The 19,193-nt window shown below is 38.8% G+C and overlaps 1 protein-coding gene across 1 annotated transcript in view; it reads right to left on the reverse strand.

Annotated features, from left to right (window-relative positions):
• MYPN (myopalladin) overlaps window positions 1-19,193 on the reverse strand; it is a 118,365-nt gene that overhangs the window by 73,939 nt on the left and 25,233 nt on the right. Inside the window, exons 2-5 of the mRNA XM_007940692.2 lie at window positions 11,642-11,817; window positions 9,603-9,654; window positions 6,167-6,281; window positions 5,044-5,115 (exon numbers count right to left, since the gene is read on the reverse strand). Coding sequence (XP_007938883.1) covers window positions 5,044-5,115; window positions 6,167-6,281; window positions 9,603-9,654; window positions 11,642-11,817 — 415 coding nt within the window. The remainder of the gene's footprint in view (window positions 1-5,043; window positions 5,116-6,166; window positions 6,282-9,602; window positions 9,655-11,641; window positions 11,818-19,193) is intronic.

Here is a 19,193-nt window from a genome sequence, read left to right on the forward strand (position 1 = left end):
CAGGAAGTCCAACGAACTCCAAACAGGATAGACCCCAAACGAAAATCACCAAGACACATCATCATCAAACTCATCAAAACCAAAGACAAAGACAGAATCCTGAAAGCAGCACGGGAAAAGAGTTTGTAACCTTTGATCCTCATCAGTAAGTGCTTCAAGTTCTCTTCACTTTCAACAAGCAAGGTTGGTATCATCTGCATATCGGAGGTTGTTCATGAGTCTTCCTCCAGTCGATGCCACATTCTTCTTCATATAGTCCAGCTTCTCAGATTATTTGAATTCTCAGATTACATTGAGTAAGTATGGTGAAAGGACACAACACTGACCCACACATTTCCTGATTTTAATCCAAACAGTATCCCCTTGTTCTGTTTCAAAGACTGCCTCTTGGTTTACATACAGGTTCTGCATAAATACAGTTACGTGTTCTGGAATTTGCTTTGCTTGCAATATTATCCATAATTGGTTATGATCCACACAGTCGAATGTCTTTGCATGTTCAATAAAACACAGTAAACATGTTTCTGATATTCTCTGATTTCAGTCAAGATCCATCTGACATCAGCAATAATATCCCTTGTTCCATATCCTTTTCTGAGTCCTGTTTGAATTTCTGGCAGTTCCCTGTTGATGTGATTACAATTGTTGGCTGTTATTACACATTTGGCATTGAAGGCCAATAACTGCATTCTGTTTGAGAGTTCATCCAGGATACTGAGCTACTACAGTGTATGGAGTAAGGCCTTTAAGTGTCTATGATGTGAGATGGAGGCTCATTCTGGTTGTGGCATGTCAAAACTCAGTAAAGTAAGGCCCCGGGTTATCCTACAAGCCGCTTAGGATAAGGTATTGAAAGTCATATTTTTGGAAATTTTAGAACAATTGTAATTGTTGTTGCTGACAACTATGCTTTTCTACAGTCTCATGGGAAGGAATTGGCTCATATTACTACACATATATGTAGTAATGTGTAGTAATATGTAGTAATGTAGGGTCCAAACCAGTTATTCCATTATGTCATTACTAATGGCACGGTTTATACAGACTTGAGTAGATCACATTCATGTCAACTTTAATGAACGCAAATGAAACAAACCATAACTAGCAAAGATTAAATTAGTCTTTACTAGGAATTGTGGATGTGAACTAGAGTGACTATAACCGAAGGTCTACATCTCCCGAGGTAAATAGTATCCAAAGTGTACCTGCTTTGTGTATTACCATAATGATCAGTCTTTGCAGGGTGACTTGATAACACAGTACTTTGCAAAATATGTCTTTTATAGCCATTTGACATTGGATTTTTCTCTATATCTCACAAAGGCCCTCCAAAGCCCAAAGCAATACAAATAATAATCCTCTCTTGGTTGCCACAGAATAAATATCACTGTGTGCCTGCTTTGTAAGCACTATGCCAGATACACAGAGGTGAGTTGAAAGAACACAGTTCCTTCCTATTTAGCTGTTCTACACCTACAAATATAATGTAGAATCATCCTTGAGAAAGAGCACCTCTCTTGTTGGTTAAGAGATGTCAGCCATGGGATCAATATCTTCATTTTATCCTGTTTTTTTTTTTTTTTTTCCATCCAGTAACCTAAGGGGATGCTGCAAGTGAATGCATATAGCGCTTTAGGCTAGAGTTTTTTCAATCAGTTTTTACTGATAAAAACTGTTTTATTGAAGACTTGTTTGCCTCTTGCTTGTCCCGAGTACCCAGTGCACCAGTTGAGCCAGTAAAGTCTCTGGAATTGTTGGCTTGGGGAGAGGGGTCTATGTAATCTTCAGAAATCTGGATCCGGCCACTGACCCAGTTATTTCAGGGTTTCCTGACCCTGCTGTTATATAATGAACCTGCTCTTCTTCACATTCTTGCTTCCCCTGCCCCTTTGTACTCTTCCAATTACTGCTGAAGCAGCTGGAGCCAGGGCTGCTGCGGCCTTGACAGCCCGCCAAAGCAGCTGCTGTTGGAGTGGGAGCAGCGACAGGAGTAAGATTCTAATTTGATCATCTGCCTCTCTTCAGACTCAGGAAGTGTGAACTCTGTTTTCCTCCATAAGCAGAGTGAAAGTGCTTTTCACACTGTACAGTGAATAGAGGATCATTTCCCTCTATCCATAATTAATTAAACAACCTTAAAAAACATAGGTATTGCCTATTAGTAGAGCACTGAGCTAACATATGGAATTCTGTAGTCTCTTCTCAAACTCTACCACTGTTTTACTGGACAATCCTCCTTTTAATTTTGAGTCTTAATTATCCTATCTCTAAAAAGAAGGAAAACAAGTTGAATAGTGCTTATAGAAAGCTCTACCCTCTAATTGTTGCTGAAATAAAATAAAATAAAATGGCTTCTTGCTATTATTGGCAAAGAAATACTTTTGTTGGACAGTATAGAAAGTGAGTCATAGGAGTTGAGACCAAAGGACCTTAAAGAAATAAATAGAGCAGGAATAAGCTGAACAAACATACACATGACCTGTTATTATGGCTCATCGCCACGTGATTACCATGATCATTGGCTTTTACTCAGACATTTGCTAACAACGCTGGCAGTGACTATGACCTCAGTCTTGCCCTCTGACAGAAACTAACGCAAGCACACCATTGCTGATAAGTCTCTCTGGGATTTGAGCCACTGCCTATTCTAGTGCCCTACGTCTAAGAAATTCTGATCTCATTTATGAGGATGAAAGCACACACCCTGAGGTCTGAGAAAACCTTATCAGAGTTTGGGTCTATGTACTAAAGACCATTCTCCCATCATGGATCTAATGCCTTGATAAATTTTATAAATAAACAACATATGCTAATGATTAATTCATTTCCCTATTTATATTTATCAAAGGCATACATTTCTGCTAATCAGTGTATCTAATTGGAGGAAGTAATCGTAGACATCACACAAAAAAATCTAACCTAATGTTCTAAGCAAGCCATGAAAAGTAAATGTAATGGATAAATGGATAAGTCCTGTTGGAATTTCTGAAATAATGAAAGTAGCTTTGGACTAATTGTTACCTTTATTAATGCCTATGTAGACATTAGAGACAATAATAATAGAAAAGAACAGTTCCTGCTTTCATGGTGCTTGAGAGAGAGAGAGAGAAAGAAAATAGCTTTATTGTTGTGATAAATACTGTACCAGAGGTATGTGTCAGGTGGGCCAGGGCCAGGGAAGATGGAACACGTAGGAAGACTTAAAAATGAGTGGGGATACAGATGCCTTTCTATTGCCTGGGTAGGTGGATGGTGGTGAGGAAAGGAAGAGAGGAGGAGACTTTAGGTGGGACTGGGTATATTCTGTGATTTAGTTGTCTTGAAGAGTCAGCACTGTCTCTAAGGTGTGACAGACAACTGGGTGAGACAAATTAAATTAACTGTGCTAATTTCTGGGCCACTTAAGCCCTTATTTTAAGGAGAGGTGACTTAAAGGTAAAAATAAAAGACAGTAAGAGGTGTCTCTGTTAGCTAAGTACACACACACACAGAGGTCTACTTTTGAAAATAGCAAAGCTGAAACTCAAAATGCAGGTCAGGTTATAAGAAATGAACCTGAAAAATGGAGAGGATCTTGTTTCACAGGTTTGCCTAACGGATGCAGATATGGGTAAATATGTCACTCTAGACGCCACGCTTGATTGGAAAAGCATATGAAGCGGATATGGCAGACCTTCCCTGAAGTGGAAATTGTGGACTTCATTTTCCTTTAAGGATCAGGACTTATGGAAAACAGACAATCTTTTTGCAGTTTTGCTCTCAACCAGGGTTTCTCAACCTTAACTCGATTGACGTTTCGAGAGCTGGTTAGTTCTTCGTTGTGGGGAACACTATATTCTATGCACTGTAGCACAATCTCACCACTTGTGACAACCAAAACTGTCTTCAGACAGGGTCAAATGTCCCTGGGGGGTGGGCCAAAATTAACCCTGACTGAGAGCCACTGCTCTAAACCAAAGCATATTTCAAGATTAAAAACTCTTTGGATTTAAATTTGCTTTTCATATAAACAATAAATGGTAAATCCAGGCATGGATTCCATCCATTTGGTCTTCATAATACCAAAATATCTAAAGTTATTCAGTTTTTCACCTTTGAACTTACTGTCTTGGGCAACATGTAAGTAGGCAAAGTCTATGTTATGTAAGGGAAAGAACAATAGACTGAGAATTGGGGTAATTTGTTTCTAATCCTGACTTTGCCATTAACTAGTTCTGTGACTTTGGAAGGGAACCCTGGTGGTGCAGTGGTTTAGCACTTAGTTGGTAGTTCACACCTACTAGCCTCTCTGTGGGAAGAAGACCGGGCAGGCTGCTTTTGTAAAGATTTACAGCCTTGGACACCCTGTGGGGCAGTTCTAGTCTATCCTGTGAGGTCATTATGAGTCAGAATCAACTTGGAGGGACACAAAAACCACAGTGTATTTGTTTTTTTGATTTTGGTAACTTTGTATAAATTGCTTAATCTCTCTGACCCTTCCTTGATTTTTTTCATTTGTAAATGGAGGAACCTGACTTTCCATTTCTAAATAGAGACTATGAAATTCAGATTTTGTTGCCACCATAATGGTTAATATTATGGAATAGAGAAAGAAAGCTCTTTGTCCTAGAGTTAGGTTTTATATTAAACCCTCAAAGCTCATTTAACTCCATCTCCTGGAGCACCAAAGACATGTGTGTGCAATCCAATTGTTTTGACAGTCCCGACATCCCACCAGAGTAGTAAGTGGCTAGAAATTTATCACCTGATGTTGAGATGTGGCTACTGTGCTTAACAGCAATAGGATGACCACAGAGATCAATGTGGTGACGGGGGAAGATGTTTCTCTCATTACAAAAACAGTTACTAGAAATCTGGGACTTGAAGTGATATTGTTGTAACAACTACCAAAAAAACCAAAACCAAAAAAATGACCAAAACTGTATGCACTGATAAGAGACCAAAATCCTGACGTAAAATCAGTAAACCTTGACTTCTTGGCTCCTTTGTTTAGATGTTAAAATGTATATAAAGCCATGACAGAAAGAACAGTATTTTGATTACCTTTGTAAACACAGGAGCTGCAATGATAGGTTTTCCATCCAATCCTTGCAAATAGTTGGTAGGACTCTGACACTGTTAGAAGGGAACCAACAAGAGTCACTAAGATGATTAGATAGATATTATGAATTTATAGAATTTGGTATATAAAATCAACTTCAAACCAAAAGACCAACATATTCTAAGTCCATGACTCACAGACTTCAAATTTTAGACTGGATTGAATACATTTCTTTCCGGGTCATGGTGACTGTAAATTATATGCCTCCCATTCTCTCTGCACATAAAGATATATGTAATTAGCCCTGAGGGGCTTCCATAGAACACTTGGGGCTCCACAGATCACAGTTTGAAAACCACTATTAGAATAAAATTTGGCCCCTGTGCAGCATTACTGTAATTATGTTTAATTTCTTTAAAAAAATTTATAGGTCAATATATGTAAATATAGTTATTTATCAATCAATACATATATCAATGTATTTAGCTAGCATGATTTCATATATTTTAAAGTATATGCATGCAAATATCTTCTTATATATGCAGAGAAAATGTCTGAAAGTATATGCCAGAAACTATTACTAGGCAGTACCTCTAAGGAGTGGGCCCAGGAGTAGTTTTTACTTAATACACTTCTTTACTTTCTGGATGTTTTTACAATAAGCATGCATTATTGTTATTATTAATTTGAAGGATAAGATCTTTCATGTTCATGGTTGTTTCATTTTAGAAAGTAGAATTCTTTGCAGCTCCATAGAACTGAGTTTCATGGGAAAGTCTTTCCCCTGGGCCTGTGTGTGAGATGGCAACTCATGGTATATGTAATTAGTACCCTTCATAGAGCTGGAATGTCAGAAATACTCATTTGCAAAGAGTTTATTTTCCTATGAAATTTGCCCATGAAGCTGGGGAATATGTTCCCAAAGCAAAAGGAACATATTAGACATTGGAAGTACAAAGTGATTATTGTGGTCATGGAAGTATGTTGCCTAAAATCATAATGAAGTTGCAGTAAGTAAAGGTTATTTGTCAGGAAGTGGCATGATCATATCTTAGAAAATGGTTGTGATCGTAGCATCTGCCTGTCCCTTTCCATGATGATTGCATTTCACTTAGATTCTTGTACCTGCTGGATAGTTGACACACTGGGCTGGGCCGCCAAAGGCTGGGCTGGTGGTGCCGATGAAGGAATGGTTGCAGAGGTAGTGGGAGGGGATGACAGTTCATTTGGCTTCTGGATTCTGAGAAATTATTAAAATATACATTATAAGACAGATCTACCATTGGTAATGACAATCCTTTCAGCAGATCTATATAATGCTATTAAATGCTTATATTCAAGTGTAATAAAAATGTTCATTCAACAATATTCCACAAACGTTTACTGAGGGCTTCTTTGCTACACACTTTGTTAGACAGTGATGAATAGGACAAATAAGGTACTGTTATGGATTGAATTGTGTTGCCCAAGAATATTTGGTGTAAATCCTAATCCCTATACCTATGGTTAGGAGCCTTGGTGGCACAGTGGCTAAAGCACTCAGCTGTGAACCAAAAAGTCGGCAGGTTGAATCCACCAGCCTCTGCAGGAGAAAATTGAAGCAGTCAGCTTCTGTAAAGATTTATAGATTTTAAAACATTCTGGGGCAGTTCTACTCTGTCCCATAGGGTTGTTATGAGTCAGAATCGACTCAATGGCAGTGGGTTTGTTTTTTTGGTATACCTGTGGTTATAATCACTGGGAACCTTGGTGGTGTGGTGATTACAGGTGCTTGGCTGCTAACAAAAAGATCAGCCGTTCAAACCCACCAGCTGCTCAGCAGAAGATGTGGCAGTCAGCTTCATTAAAGATTTACACACTTAGGAAGCCCATGGGCAGTTCCACTCTGCCCTAAAGGGTCACTATGCATTGGAATAAAATCTACTGGAAGACAGTGTTTTGGGTGGTTATAATCTCATTTGGGAATGGGTTTTCTTTGTTACATTAAGAGGCAGTATTAATGTTGCGTGTATCTTAAATCAATCTCTTTTGAGACCAAAAAAAAGAACAGATTAAGCAAGCAAGCAAAAACAGGGTGCAAGCATGACACATAATCACTAAGGAATATAGGAACAGAAGCTGAAAAGAGACAAGAACCTTCCCCCAGAGCAGACACAGAGAGTCTTTCCCTAGAGCTGACACCCTGAATTCAGACTTTTAGCCTCCTAAACTGTGAGAAAATAAATTTCTGTTTGTTAAAGCCACCCACTTTTGGTATTTTTGTTACAGGAGCACTAGAGAACTAAGACAGACACCATTTCTGTCCTTGAGTTAGTTGCTCTCAGAGTAGCTGGGGTGGCAAACATATTAACAACTGAGATTCAAACAGAAGAGTATGCAAAAGATCATTTTGAGAATTATTTTGTTGATACCCTCTGTATGTTTTTCAGGTCAGGATAATGGTAGGATTAGAATTATCTTAGGCCAGAGCAGACAGGAAGACCACTATTGGCATAAAACAGGCAGGTGAGAATAAGGGCCTGAACTGAAGCCTTGAGAAAGACAAGGGGGAATCATTTCCATTGATTATGAACTTTCACGTCTGCACAAAAGCTGAAGTCATTCCAAGATAAATACACACAAAGGGTTTTAGAGAATAAGACATATGATTTCTGCCCTTGAGGAACATACCCTCCATAGAGAACAGAATATGCCAACCCATCATACAAGCCTTTAATCAGTCTTGTAAATATTGTACTTTGTTTCAGGTTAACTCAAGGAAAGACTGCTGTGTCTGTTTTCAGTTTCCATGTCTTCTGTCCGCAGCCTCCTCTGCCTGAAATGTCTCTTCCTCCCCTTGTTTTGGGGGTGTCCACCTACTGATCTTTTAAGACTCAGCTCAGGGTCACAACTCCATGAAGCCTAACCTGATCTCGCTCTTCACTCACCAAGCAATAACTAGTCTTTTGTGCCAAGTCCTATATACTGGAATCTACTATACTTTATTAAGAGCTCTGGTAGCATAGTGCCTAAGGCACTTGACTGCTAACCAGAAAGCTGGCAGTTCAAATCCACCAGCCACTCCTCGGAAGGAAGGTTGGGCAATCTACTTCTGTAGTGATACCGCCTCGGAAACCCAAGGAGGGGTCGCTATGAGTCGGGTCTGACTCAATGGCACATAACAACAACAACAACAACACTATACTTTATTATTCTTAATGGCTTTCAAACCAAAAACCAAGCTCATTGCCATCAAGTCGATTCCAACTCATACCGACCCCCATTGGGTTTCTCAGGTGGTAAATCTTTTTGGAAGTACATTGCCCTGTCTTACTTCTGCAGAGTGGCTGGTAAGTTTGAACCACCAACCTCCTGGTTAACAGTCAAATGTCATAGGCACTGTGCCACCAGAGCTCCTTGTTAATGGTTCTATGGTTGTTAAATATATACATTTTTAATACTTGTTATATATTTCTCTTTACTAGGCTGTGAGCTGCTTGTAGGCAAGAAGCATCTGATTTTTCTTTGTATTCATTATAGATAGTACATGCTCAGCTAATGTTTGTGGAAAAGAATGAATGGATGGATACAGTTTTGCTTAGTATTCATTCAGTGCAATTGTTTAATATATATTTAAAGTGGACACTAGGTACAGAAAGGCTATGACTTGTCCAGATCATTTATATGCATATACCCTAAAGACCAGCAGTTTGAAAGAAACTACAGAACTTTGAAAGAAAGGCCTGACAATCTGCTTCTGTAAAGATTATAGCCAAGAGAATTCTATGGACCAATTCTACTTTGTAATGCATGAGGTCATCATGAGTTGAAATCAACTCAATGGCAACAAATATATATATACCCACTGCCATCCAGTTGATCCCAACATACCCACTGCCATCCAGTTGATCCCAACTCATAGTGACCCCTGTTGGGTTTTGGACATGGTAAATCTTTACAGAAGTAGACTGCTCTGTCTTTCTTCTGCAGACCAGCTGGTGGGTTTGAACCACCAACATTTTGGCTATCAGTCAAATGCCTTAGGCACTATGTCATCAGAGCTCCTTATTAAATTATATATATATACATATATATATATAATTTAAGATAAGAAGACATGGTGCCCTTAAATTTTTCAAACCACTGGATTTTTTTTTTCTCTGTGGGTATAAGTATTATGACATTTCATAGGTGATAGCGCATATGAAAAATACTAGGAATATTAAAAATCTGCTAGGAAAGACTTGGGAGCTCTGGTAGCATAGTGCCTAAGGCATTTGACTGCTAACCAGAAGGCTGGCAGTTCAAACCCACCAGCCAGTCCTCGGGATAGTGATACTACCTCGGTAACCCAAGGAGGGGTCACTATGAGTCAGATCCAACTCGAAGGCAGTGAGTTTGAGTTTAGGAAAGACTTAAGGAAAAGAAGTCTTCTCCAAATCTACTCAGTTTTTTCTTTTGAGATCATACCTGGAAACAACATCTACAGATTTCAAGTTCTAATAACAAATACCAGCTTTCTCAGGATCTAAGGATGCTAATAAAGAGGCTTATAGACTATTAGATAGAAAATTAGAATTACCGATTCATCTCTTCTTTGTTAGGGTCCCCTTCTGAGTCTGAAGAAGAAACCCCTGCAGAAATAAGAACAAAACATGGGTTTTTAAGATGATAATTTCCTAGGCGTTTGAAGACCTATAGAGTCTTAGATCTAGAAATTAACTCAGTGATTCCTTACTCTAATACTTATTTTTACAGATGAGGAAACAGGCTCTAAGATGTTGAAGATTTTACTTAAGGTCACATGGCTTTTTAGTGACAGAGTTCAAATTTACTGGTCCAACTTCCAAGTGTTTTTACATGTAAAAACCTGCTGATGTCTTTGGACTAATAAAGGGCATCTTTGGAGATATTTTCTGGTGACTGCAAATCCTCTTGGCCTACACAGATTAAATAAGAGTGGGGATTAAGTTGAATTCCAAATATTGTAGTTGTAGGTGGATGTTCTTCCGTTCAGTCCTAATATTAACAAGTCGCAATTCACCTTGGCCATGGCGGGGAGGGGGGTTGTTTGAAGCCTTATTACCACAAACGGAAAAAAAAAAAATCAGCTATCCAATCTCAGTACTGTTGTAGAGCTTTGATCCAGGATTTAATTCTCAAAATAGTGAATTCCAGGAAGATATAACAGAGCTAAATTTAGAGGTATTTAATTGAACTCCAAAAATTGGAGGATAAAAACATACCAACACACTTCTATTTATGCATTTATACAATAAATATTTCTTGAATACCCACTATTTGCTTGGTGCTTTGTAAGCTATTGGAGATATAAAGAATGAGACAGCCCTGGCTCTACAATCTAGTTGGTAAATGGGCATTTATACCATAGTAAACAATGTTAAGTGCTATAATAAAACTTACAGAAGGTATTATCGTTAATAAAAGTGCTAAAGATGGTCTCAAAAAACTCAGAGGATGAGATAAATAGGAACAAAAACTTAGACAGACATATAAGAAATATAAATTGATGTCTTCCCTAAAAGTTATTTAAGTTTGATGCCAGTATAATGCCTTTCCAAGGTTCCCACTGGGTCTTCCTGCTTCCACCCCTTGACTCCTGCAGTATATTCTTAACTAGCAGCTAGGATGATCCTGTTAAAAACTAAGTCAGGTCATGTAACACCTCTGCTCATAATCCCCCAGAGCTTCTCATCTCCCTCAGCCTGAAAGTGGAAGTCCTTGCAATGATATACAAGCACCTACATGGTCTGCTTATGTGCCTTCCTTCCACTCTGATCTTGAACTTCTAATATCAACTCCTGATACTTTTCTTCTTCACTCCCTCACTCTGGCCACATTGGTTTATCTCTCTACCTTAAAACAGGCACACTCCCATCTCAGTCACGGCTCTTTTTGGGTTTTATGCCAAAAGTGTTTTTCCCATGATAGCCTTGTGGCTCATTCCTTCACTTCCTCTAGGTCTTCCTTCAGATGTTACCTATTCAGTAAGGTCATCCTTGGCCACCCTATCTAAAATTTCAACACACACATACACATGGTCATACACACACAATAACGTACATGCACTCTCATGCACACACCATACACACTTCATATCCATTATCCTTGTTTTGTTTTTCTTCCACAATGTTTATAAGTATAGTACCCATAAGGAGCTCTGATGGTGTAGTGGATAAGACAATTGACTGTTAGCCAGAAGGTCAGTGGTTCAAACCCACCAGCTGCTCCACAGAAGGAAGACTGGGCATCTACTTCCTTAAAGATTTACAGCCTTGGAAACCAAATAGGGGTCACTATTTGCCATGAGTTGGAAACAACTTGATGGCAGTGAGTGTGGTTTTTTGGTTTGGTAATCATATTATATATTTTATCTATTTATATTTTACTTTTAAATATATTTTACTTATTTATTTCCTGATCTCTCCCTTTACAATGTAAACTCCATGAGTCCCTAGCCTAGGGACTGTCATCTATTTGGTTCAATGCTGTATCTCCACTGCCTAAATAAATGTGTAGTATAGTAGGTGCACAATAAAGATTTATTATAACTCTAGATCTTACTAATAATTGCTATGCTCAGAGAGACTTTTTGTTTACCTTCTATATAAATCTCAGCAGAAGTTGAATCTGTCCCATAGATGTTAGAAGCAAAGCAGGAATAGCGTCCTGTGTCCTCTTCAAAGGCTTCGGCAATGGTCAGTGAGTGTAAATTTCCTGCCTGGATGATGTGAATGTCTGGGGAATTTTCAAGCTCCTTGCCTTCACAGTACCACCTGCAAGGAAGGGAATATGGTCATTGGACATGACCAAAAATTTGAGAATTAAAAACACAAATGGCTCCAGATGTTCCATTAGAAGAAGAGTCTGGCAAACTTTATTTGGAATCACAAAATTAAATGAGTTATTATGACATTATTTTATTGAAACAATTGGAAGAGTTGGCAGTAGTCAAACAATATTGACAGTTTACTCAGGAATTAGACAGTGGCCTCTAAGAATGAATAACTGAGACAATATGAACGGAGGAGCATATACAATCAACTAGGAAGAACAGGGTCTTTCATGCAACTCTTTGCTTCTGAAATGACTTGCAGCTCTTTGCTTCTCAAATGACTTACAGATCTCTATACACCCACTCCTCAGTTATTGACATATTTAAGTTCCAAAGACCACAGATCATTATATGAAAATCAGCATGATGCAAAATTGACCACATAAGATCACAAAATGGAGGAGGACTACATCATCACATAATTGCCAAATTACATCATCATATAATTGCCCAACCACTGAGAATGATGGCCCAGCCAAGTTGACATAAATCTTACCTATCATGGGCAACTTTACTCTTGCCTGGCACCTTGGCATTTGTTACTGCCAAACATATGTCATTAATGCACAAAATAGTCAGATAGTACATTTTTTACTATTATCATAAATAAAAAATGTTAATAACAAGATACTCAGTAAGTAAGGAGTAGGTGTAGTATAAATACAGTACTACTTCAGCTTATTTAGAGAGAATCTAAGCAACTTTAAAGGTCTGTGAAGCAGAGCACATTCACTTCCTACTATTAAATTGCATCTGACCTAGTTAAGTAAAATTAATTAGTTCTGTGACTTGAGTCATTGGAATAAGGAGGACGGGTCATATTGTCCCAGAAGCGGCCCCACCTGGCAAATAACCTAAGTAAACTATGTTCCTATAGGTTTTGGAATTTTATTTTCATTCTATATACTTGAAGTTAGAAATTTTTACTATTTTTTGTAGTTTTTTTAACCACAAGATTACATGAAACAATGTATAAAACAATGTTTAAAATGTGGAAGTACATAATAAGAGAAATGCACATTAAAACTACATGGAAATACCAATTCTCACCTGAAAGATTGACAAAAGTCTAAAACTTTGACCCCTCTTATACATTGTTAGTGGGAATTTAAAATGATACAACCCCTATGAAAGGAGTCTAACAATATCTGCTAAAATTATAGATGTATTTATCCTTTGATTTAACAATCCTACTTCTGGGAACCTATCCTACAGATACAGCTGAATACATGCAAAATGAAAAATATGCACAATCACTCACTGTATCATTGTTTGAAATAATAAAAGATTGGAAACAACCCAAGTGTCTATCATGAAGGGACTGATGACATAAACTATGATACAGCTCCACAATGGAACACTATGCAGCTCTAAAAAGAGAAGGAGAAAAATTGCTATGTACTGACATGAGAAGAATCCCAAGATATGTAGTTAAATTTTAAACAGTAAGGCACAGAACAGTGCATATGGGGTGCTAGTTATTGTGAAGGAAATGAAGGGCAAGAAATAAGAAAGTATGTTCATGTGGTTTGCATTTGCATGAAGGAGCTCTGGTGGTTTGCATTTGCATGAAGGAGCGCCTAAGGCATTTGACTGCTAACCAGAAGGTTGGTAGCTGCCTTGGAAACCCAAATGTGGTCACTAAGAGTCAGAATCGACTGAATGACAGTGATTTTGGTGTTTTTTTTGGTTTTTGCATTTGCATAAAGGAAGTGAAAATAAGTGACAAATGAAGATGACTTTTGGGGTGAAGGAAGCAAGATGGATGAGGATATGAGTGAAACATCTCCACATACCCATTTTTATGTTGTTTTCATTTTGAAATAATAATAAATATTATTAATCCACAGCATGTTACTAGGTGCTGTCAAGTTGGTTCTGACTCATTGTGACCATACATACAACAGAACAAAATACTGCCTGGTCCTGCACCATCCTCACAAACGTTGCCACATTTGAACCCATCATTGCAGCCACTGTATCTGTGTCAATCCATCTCATTGAGGGTCTTCCTCTCTCTCTCTCTTTTTTTTTTTTTTTTAATTTTTATTGTCATTTGGGTGAAAAGTTTACAGAGCAAATTCACTTTCCATACAGCAGCTCACATACACTTTGCCTCACAACATTGACTGTAATTTCCCACAATGTAACGGCTCCCTCCCCTTCCTCCCCATAGTTACCTCTTCGCTGTATCCTTCCCTCCCATGCACTCCTGCTCCCTGAGTTGTCTCCCTGTGCATACACAGCCCTTCTATTCTCCCATGATTGATCTTTCCAAGGAGTGTATCTATCTAATGTAAATGTTTAACTCATATGCCTTTCTTTTGTTTGGCTGGAAGACATGGAAGTGGCTTCAGTTCCAGATCTGAAGGACAGCTAGGGGTCATAGTCTCAGTGGTTCCACCAAGCTCTCTATCAGACCAGCAAACCTTGTACCCCCTCCCTTTGTTTTAAATGAGTTTTGTTTTGTTCCACATTGTTCTCCCACTCTATCCAGGATCTCCTACATAGTTCCCCCTCCGAGTGGTTGACAGTGGTAGTTGGGCACCATTTAGTTCTTCTGGTTTCATAGTTGTATAGGCTGAGATCCTCCTCTCTTTTGCTGACTCTCTACTTTACCAAGCATGATTTCCTTTTCCAGGGACTGGTCCCTCTTGATAACATGTTCAAAGTATATGAGACGAATTCTCGCCATCCTTGCTTCCAAGGAGCTTTCAGGCTGTACTTCTTCCAAGACAGATTTGTTCATTCTTTCAGCAGTTCATGGTATTTTCGATATTCTTCACAAAAAAATGTAATTCAAATACATCCATTTTCCTTTGTCTTTCTTTATACATTGTCTAGCTTTCACATGCATACGAGGTGATTGAAAATACTATGACTTTAGTCCTCAAAGTGACATCTCTGCTTTTGAACAGTTTAAAGAGGTCTTTTTGCAGCAGATTTGCCCAATATACTCTTGTTTGCCCAATGTAGTCTGATTTCATGATTGCTGCTTCCATGGATGTTGATGTGGATCCAAGTAAAATGAAATCCTTGCAACTTTAAATTTTTTTTCCGTTCACCCTGATGTTGCTAATTGGCTGAATAAGAAAGATTTTTGTTTTCTTTGTGTTAAAGTGTAAGCTATACTGAAGGCTGTAGTTTTTGATCTTCATCAATAAGTGCTTCAAGTCCTCTTCACTTTTAGCAAGCAAGATTGTGTCATGTATGTCTACGAAGTGGGGAGTGTACCCAAGACCACGTATAGGGTTGGCAGACAATGGTCCTATAAGTGTATTTGTATGATCTGAATTTCCAGACGTATAGTAGAGCTGACAAGGGACAAGGTTGTAGTCACTTCTTGGTCACAGCCAGCTACCCAGAGGGACCAAGTAGTTGAACCTGTGGGCTCGGGACCATAGTCACAGGGGACATCAAGCTCAATTGGCATAACATACTTCACAAAACATTGTTCCACCTCCTACTTTGGCGAGTAGCAACTGGGATCTTAAAAGCTTGCAAGCAGCCATCTAGGTGTAATGATGGATCTCTCCTCGTCCAGAGCAAAGAAGAATGAAGAAAACCAAAGATTCATGGAAACAATTAGTCCTCTTGACTGGTACACCATATGATCCTCAGCCTATATGACTATGAGACCAGAAGAACTAGATGGTGCCCGGCTACCACTGTTAAGCACTCAGAAGAGGATCTATGTAGGAGATCCTGGATAGAGAGGGAGAACAATGTGGAACAAAACTCAAAATCATTTGGAAGGAAAAAAAGGGGGACCAGGTTTGCTGGTCTGATAGAGCCTGGTGGAACCACTGAGACTATGGCCCCTAGCTGTCCTGCAGGTCTGGAATTGAACCCATACCTGTGGCTTCCAGCCAAACAAAAGACAGGTATAGGAGCTGAACATTTACCTAAGGTAGATACACTCCTTGGAGAGAACAATCATGGGAGAAAGAAGAGCTGTTTATGCACAAGGAGACAGCTCAGGGGACAGGAGTGCATGGAGGGATGGACACAGGGAAGAGGTGACTATCGGGAGGAAGTGGGAGGGGAGCTGTTACATTGTGGTGAATTGTGGTAAATGTCATGAGACAAAGTGTATGTGAACTGCTGTATGGAAAGTGAATTTGCTCTGTAAATTTTCACCCAAATCACAATTAAAAAAAAAAAAGCAACAAACTTATCTGAAAAAAAAAAAAAAGAATGCATATCGCAGGTTGTTAATGAGTCTTCCTCCAATCCTGATGCTGCGTTCTTCTTCACGCAGTCCAGCTTCTCGGATTGTTTGCTCAGCATACAGATTGAGTAAATATGTTAAATAATTTGTTAAGATTCACACAGTTGAATGCCTTTGTATAGTCAATAAAACAATCACATAATAATGAAAAGGAATTAAATGGGAAGGTATTACCACTTTTCAATGTCAAAAATTAAGGAGTCCTGGCAGATGCTATTTTTACTGTAATTTCAGATCCAGTTGCTCAGTGGTTTAATCACCTACCACCACCACTTAGAAAGCAAGATTCTAAAGCACATTTAAGAAAATCCACCTCTTCCACTACTTATTAACAGTCAAGCTATTCTCTACTATTCCACAAATATGTCATGTTCACTCCCACATTCCAGTCTCTGCTCATGTTTTTCTCTCTATCTGAGATTCTCCCCACGGCCTTTCAGCTGATAAAACTCATCTATTAAAGTTTGGCTCAGATTCACCTCCTCCTAATGCTACCTTTTACCACCAGTTCTCAATGATTGTTGCATTTTCTAACTTCATTTTTTTTGACTTGTACTACGTCTCTGGTAGCATAGTGGCTAAGGCACTTGACTGCTAACCAGAAGGCTGGCGGTTCAAACCCAGCAGCCACTCCTCAGAAGGAAGATGGGGCAATCTACTTCCGTAGTGATACTGCCTCGGAAACCCAAGGAGTGGTCGCTATGAGTCAGGTCCGACTCAACGGCACATAACAACAACAACAACAACATCATCATGCAGGACTTGATTACACACTGTCTTTATTAGTCTCTATTTTGAAATTTTGCCTTGTCTCACCACTAGACTGCAAATTCTTTGAATAAGGCCTAATATACTCTTGTAGCATATACAGTAGCCAGTATAGTTTTCTATATAATCTCTCCATTAGCCATCTTACTTCACCCTAATATTACCTCAGGAGCTCTGGTAGCATAGTGCCTAAGGCATTTGACTACTAACCAGAAGGCTGGTGGTTCCACCAGCCACTCCTCAGAAGGAAGGTTGGGCAATCTACTTCTGTAGCGATACTGCCTCCGAAACCCAAGGAGGTGTCGCTATGAGCTGGGTCTGACTCAATGGCACATAACAACAACAATCTTACGTCATCCCAGATTTTAAGTTATCACTTCTATTTGGGATAACAATCAAATCTACATTTTCAGCCCTGACTTCTGGACTCCATCTTTCAGCACTCCTCTCTTTACTCACTATATTCCAACCATATTGGTCTTCTTTCCATTCCATTTACTTCCTGAAGTCTTCTCCCAGATCTTTACCATGTCAGGTCCTTCTTATCAGTCATACCTCTGCTCAAATGTCACCTTCCCTGACCCTCTTCCTAATGTAGCCCCTTACCCTGAAGCACTCTATCCCATACCCTGTTTTATTATCTTATTGTTATTATCATATTCTTATAACTATCTGAGATCAACTTACATATTTGTTTACTTTGCTACTGTTGACTTGCTGCACTGGATTGCAAAATCCATGAGAAGATCTTGTCAGTCTCATTCACCACTATAATCCTAAGCATGAAATTAGTGCCCCTGACACATGGTAGGTACTCAGAGAATATCTGGACTTGTTGAAGGACTAAATAATGGAAAAAACCTAATAGTATTTTGAAAGTATTTGTTATCTGTGTTAACAAATTCTATGTCAGTCTTTAATTTCTGTTTGACAGCAGTCATATGTACAGCTGCCAAATGGGTTCATGAAGCTCTCAAAGCATAAATTTCAACAATAGCCTAATAAGCTTGTATGAAAAAATCCTCAGAGCTGCATAGTTCCAAATACAACACTAGGCTTCCAGTTAAACATGGCTCATTGAGCACCTATGTTTTCTTTACTTCCCTCTTGTAATGGTCTCTGAAATGAGAATAAAGGAATTTTTCAAAGGTATAAAACAAGGACAAAAAGGAGAGGAGATAACAGCAGATGTGAGACTTCTAAATTTTTTTGTAAACAAAGAATATAATCCTCTGAACAATCAACTGCAGGTGACCAAAAGGGAAGCATTTGCTCAAAAACAAAACTCAGAAGGTAGGAATGGGCAGGACCAAAGGAAGAATGGAAACGGGGAGCCCAGGGAGGAAGAGGCAAGAGTGCTATTACATTGAGGGGATTGCAACTAATGCCACCAAACAAAATGTATATAAATTGTTGAATGGAAAACTAGTATGCTCTGTAAAGGTTCACCTACACCACAATAAACTGTTCTTTAAAAAAAAAATTATTATTATTATTATTTGGTAAAATGGAAGGCAGATTGAGGAGCCAAGAATGCTGAGAAATCTGAGAACCAAGTGCTTACTTGGGATCTCAGTGAGAGGAACAGCCAGTCTATGCAGCAAAACCCAGGAAGGTTTTTGAAATTTGGAGACACACGGTTACTAACACTGGGGGATAAATTGTTGGGATAAATTTCAAATTTGTGATAGGATCACAAAAGTAAGTACATGAAAAACCAAGGCAGTGATTAACATGGGGGGAGGCAGGAGGATTTGTACAAGGAAACATATTCATTTTACCCTACTAGGCTTGGCAATGAACAATATTTATGTAATAATAATAAGGCTGTTAAGTGCTGTTGAGTAGATTTTTACTCATAGTGACAGGAGATCTGCTCCATTGGGTTTTCTAGGCTGTAATCTTATGGGAGCAGATCTACAGATCTTTCTCTCGTTAAGCCGCTGGTTGAGTTTGAACCACTCATCTTTGGGTTTGCCTCTGACTACTTAACATGTGCCATCAGGCTCCTTAGTAATAAGATAAACACTAAATATTCTTTGAAGCAACAAGTGTGATATGATTACATCGAGGGGTTGAAGGAAGGGAAAGGGAAAAAAAGACAAAACTATTTTCATGTAATAATAAATACCATTTGCCTTTTCACTGTGTTAACAATTACACTGATGGTGCTAAAAGCAATGGTGGGTAAATCACTGAGGCTTTAACAGCAAAAATTAAGATACTACCACAAAACTAGGAGCTCTGGTAGCATAGTGGCTAAGACACTTGCCTGCTAACCAGACGGCTGGCGGTTCAAACCCACCAGCCACTCCTCG

Source organism: Orycteropus afer, unplaced genomic scaffold (genome assembly GCF_000298275.1).
Source record: "Orycteropus afer afer isolate SDZICR_OR568_19922 unplaced genomic scaffold, OryAfe1.0 scaffold00070, whole genome shotgun sequence".
Lineage (NCBI taxonomy): Eukaryota > Metazoa > Chordata > Mammalia > Tubulidentata > Orycteropodidae > Orycteropus > Orycteropus afer.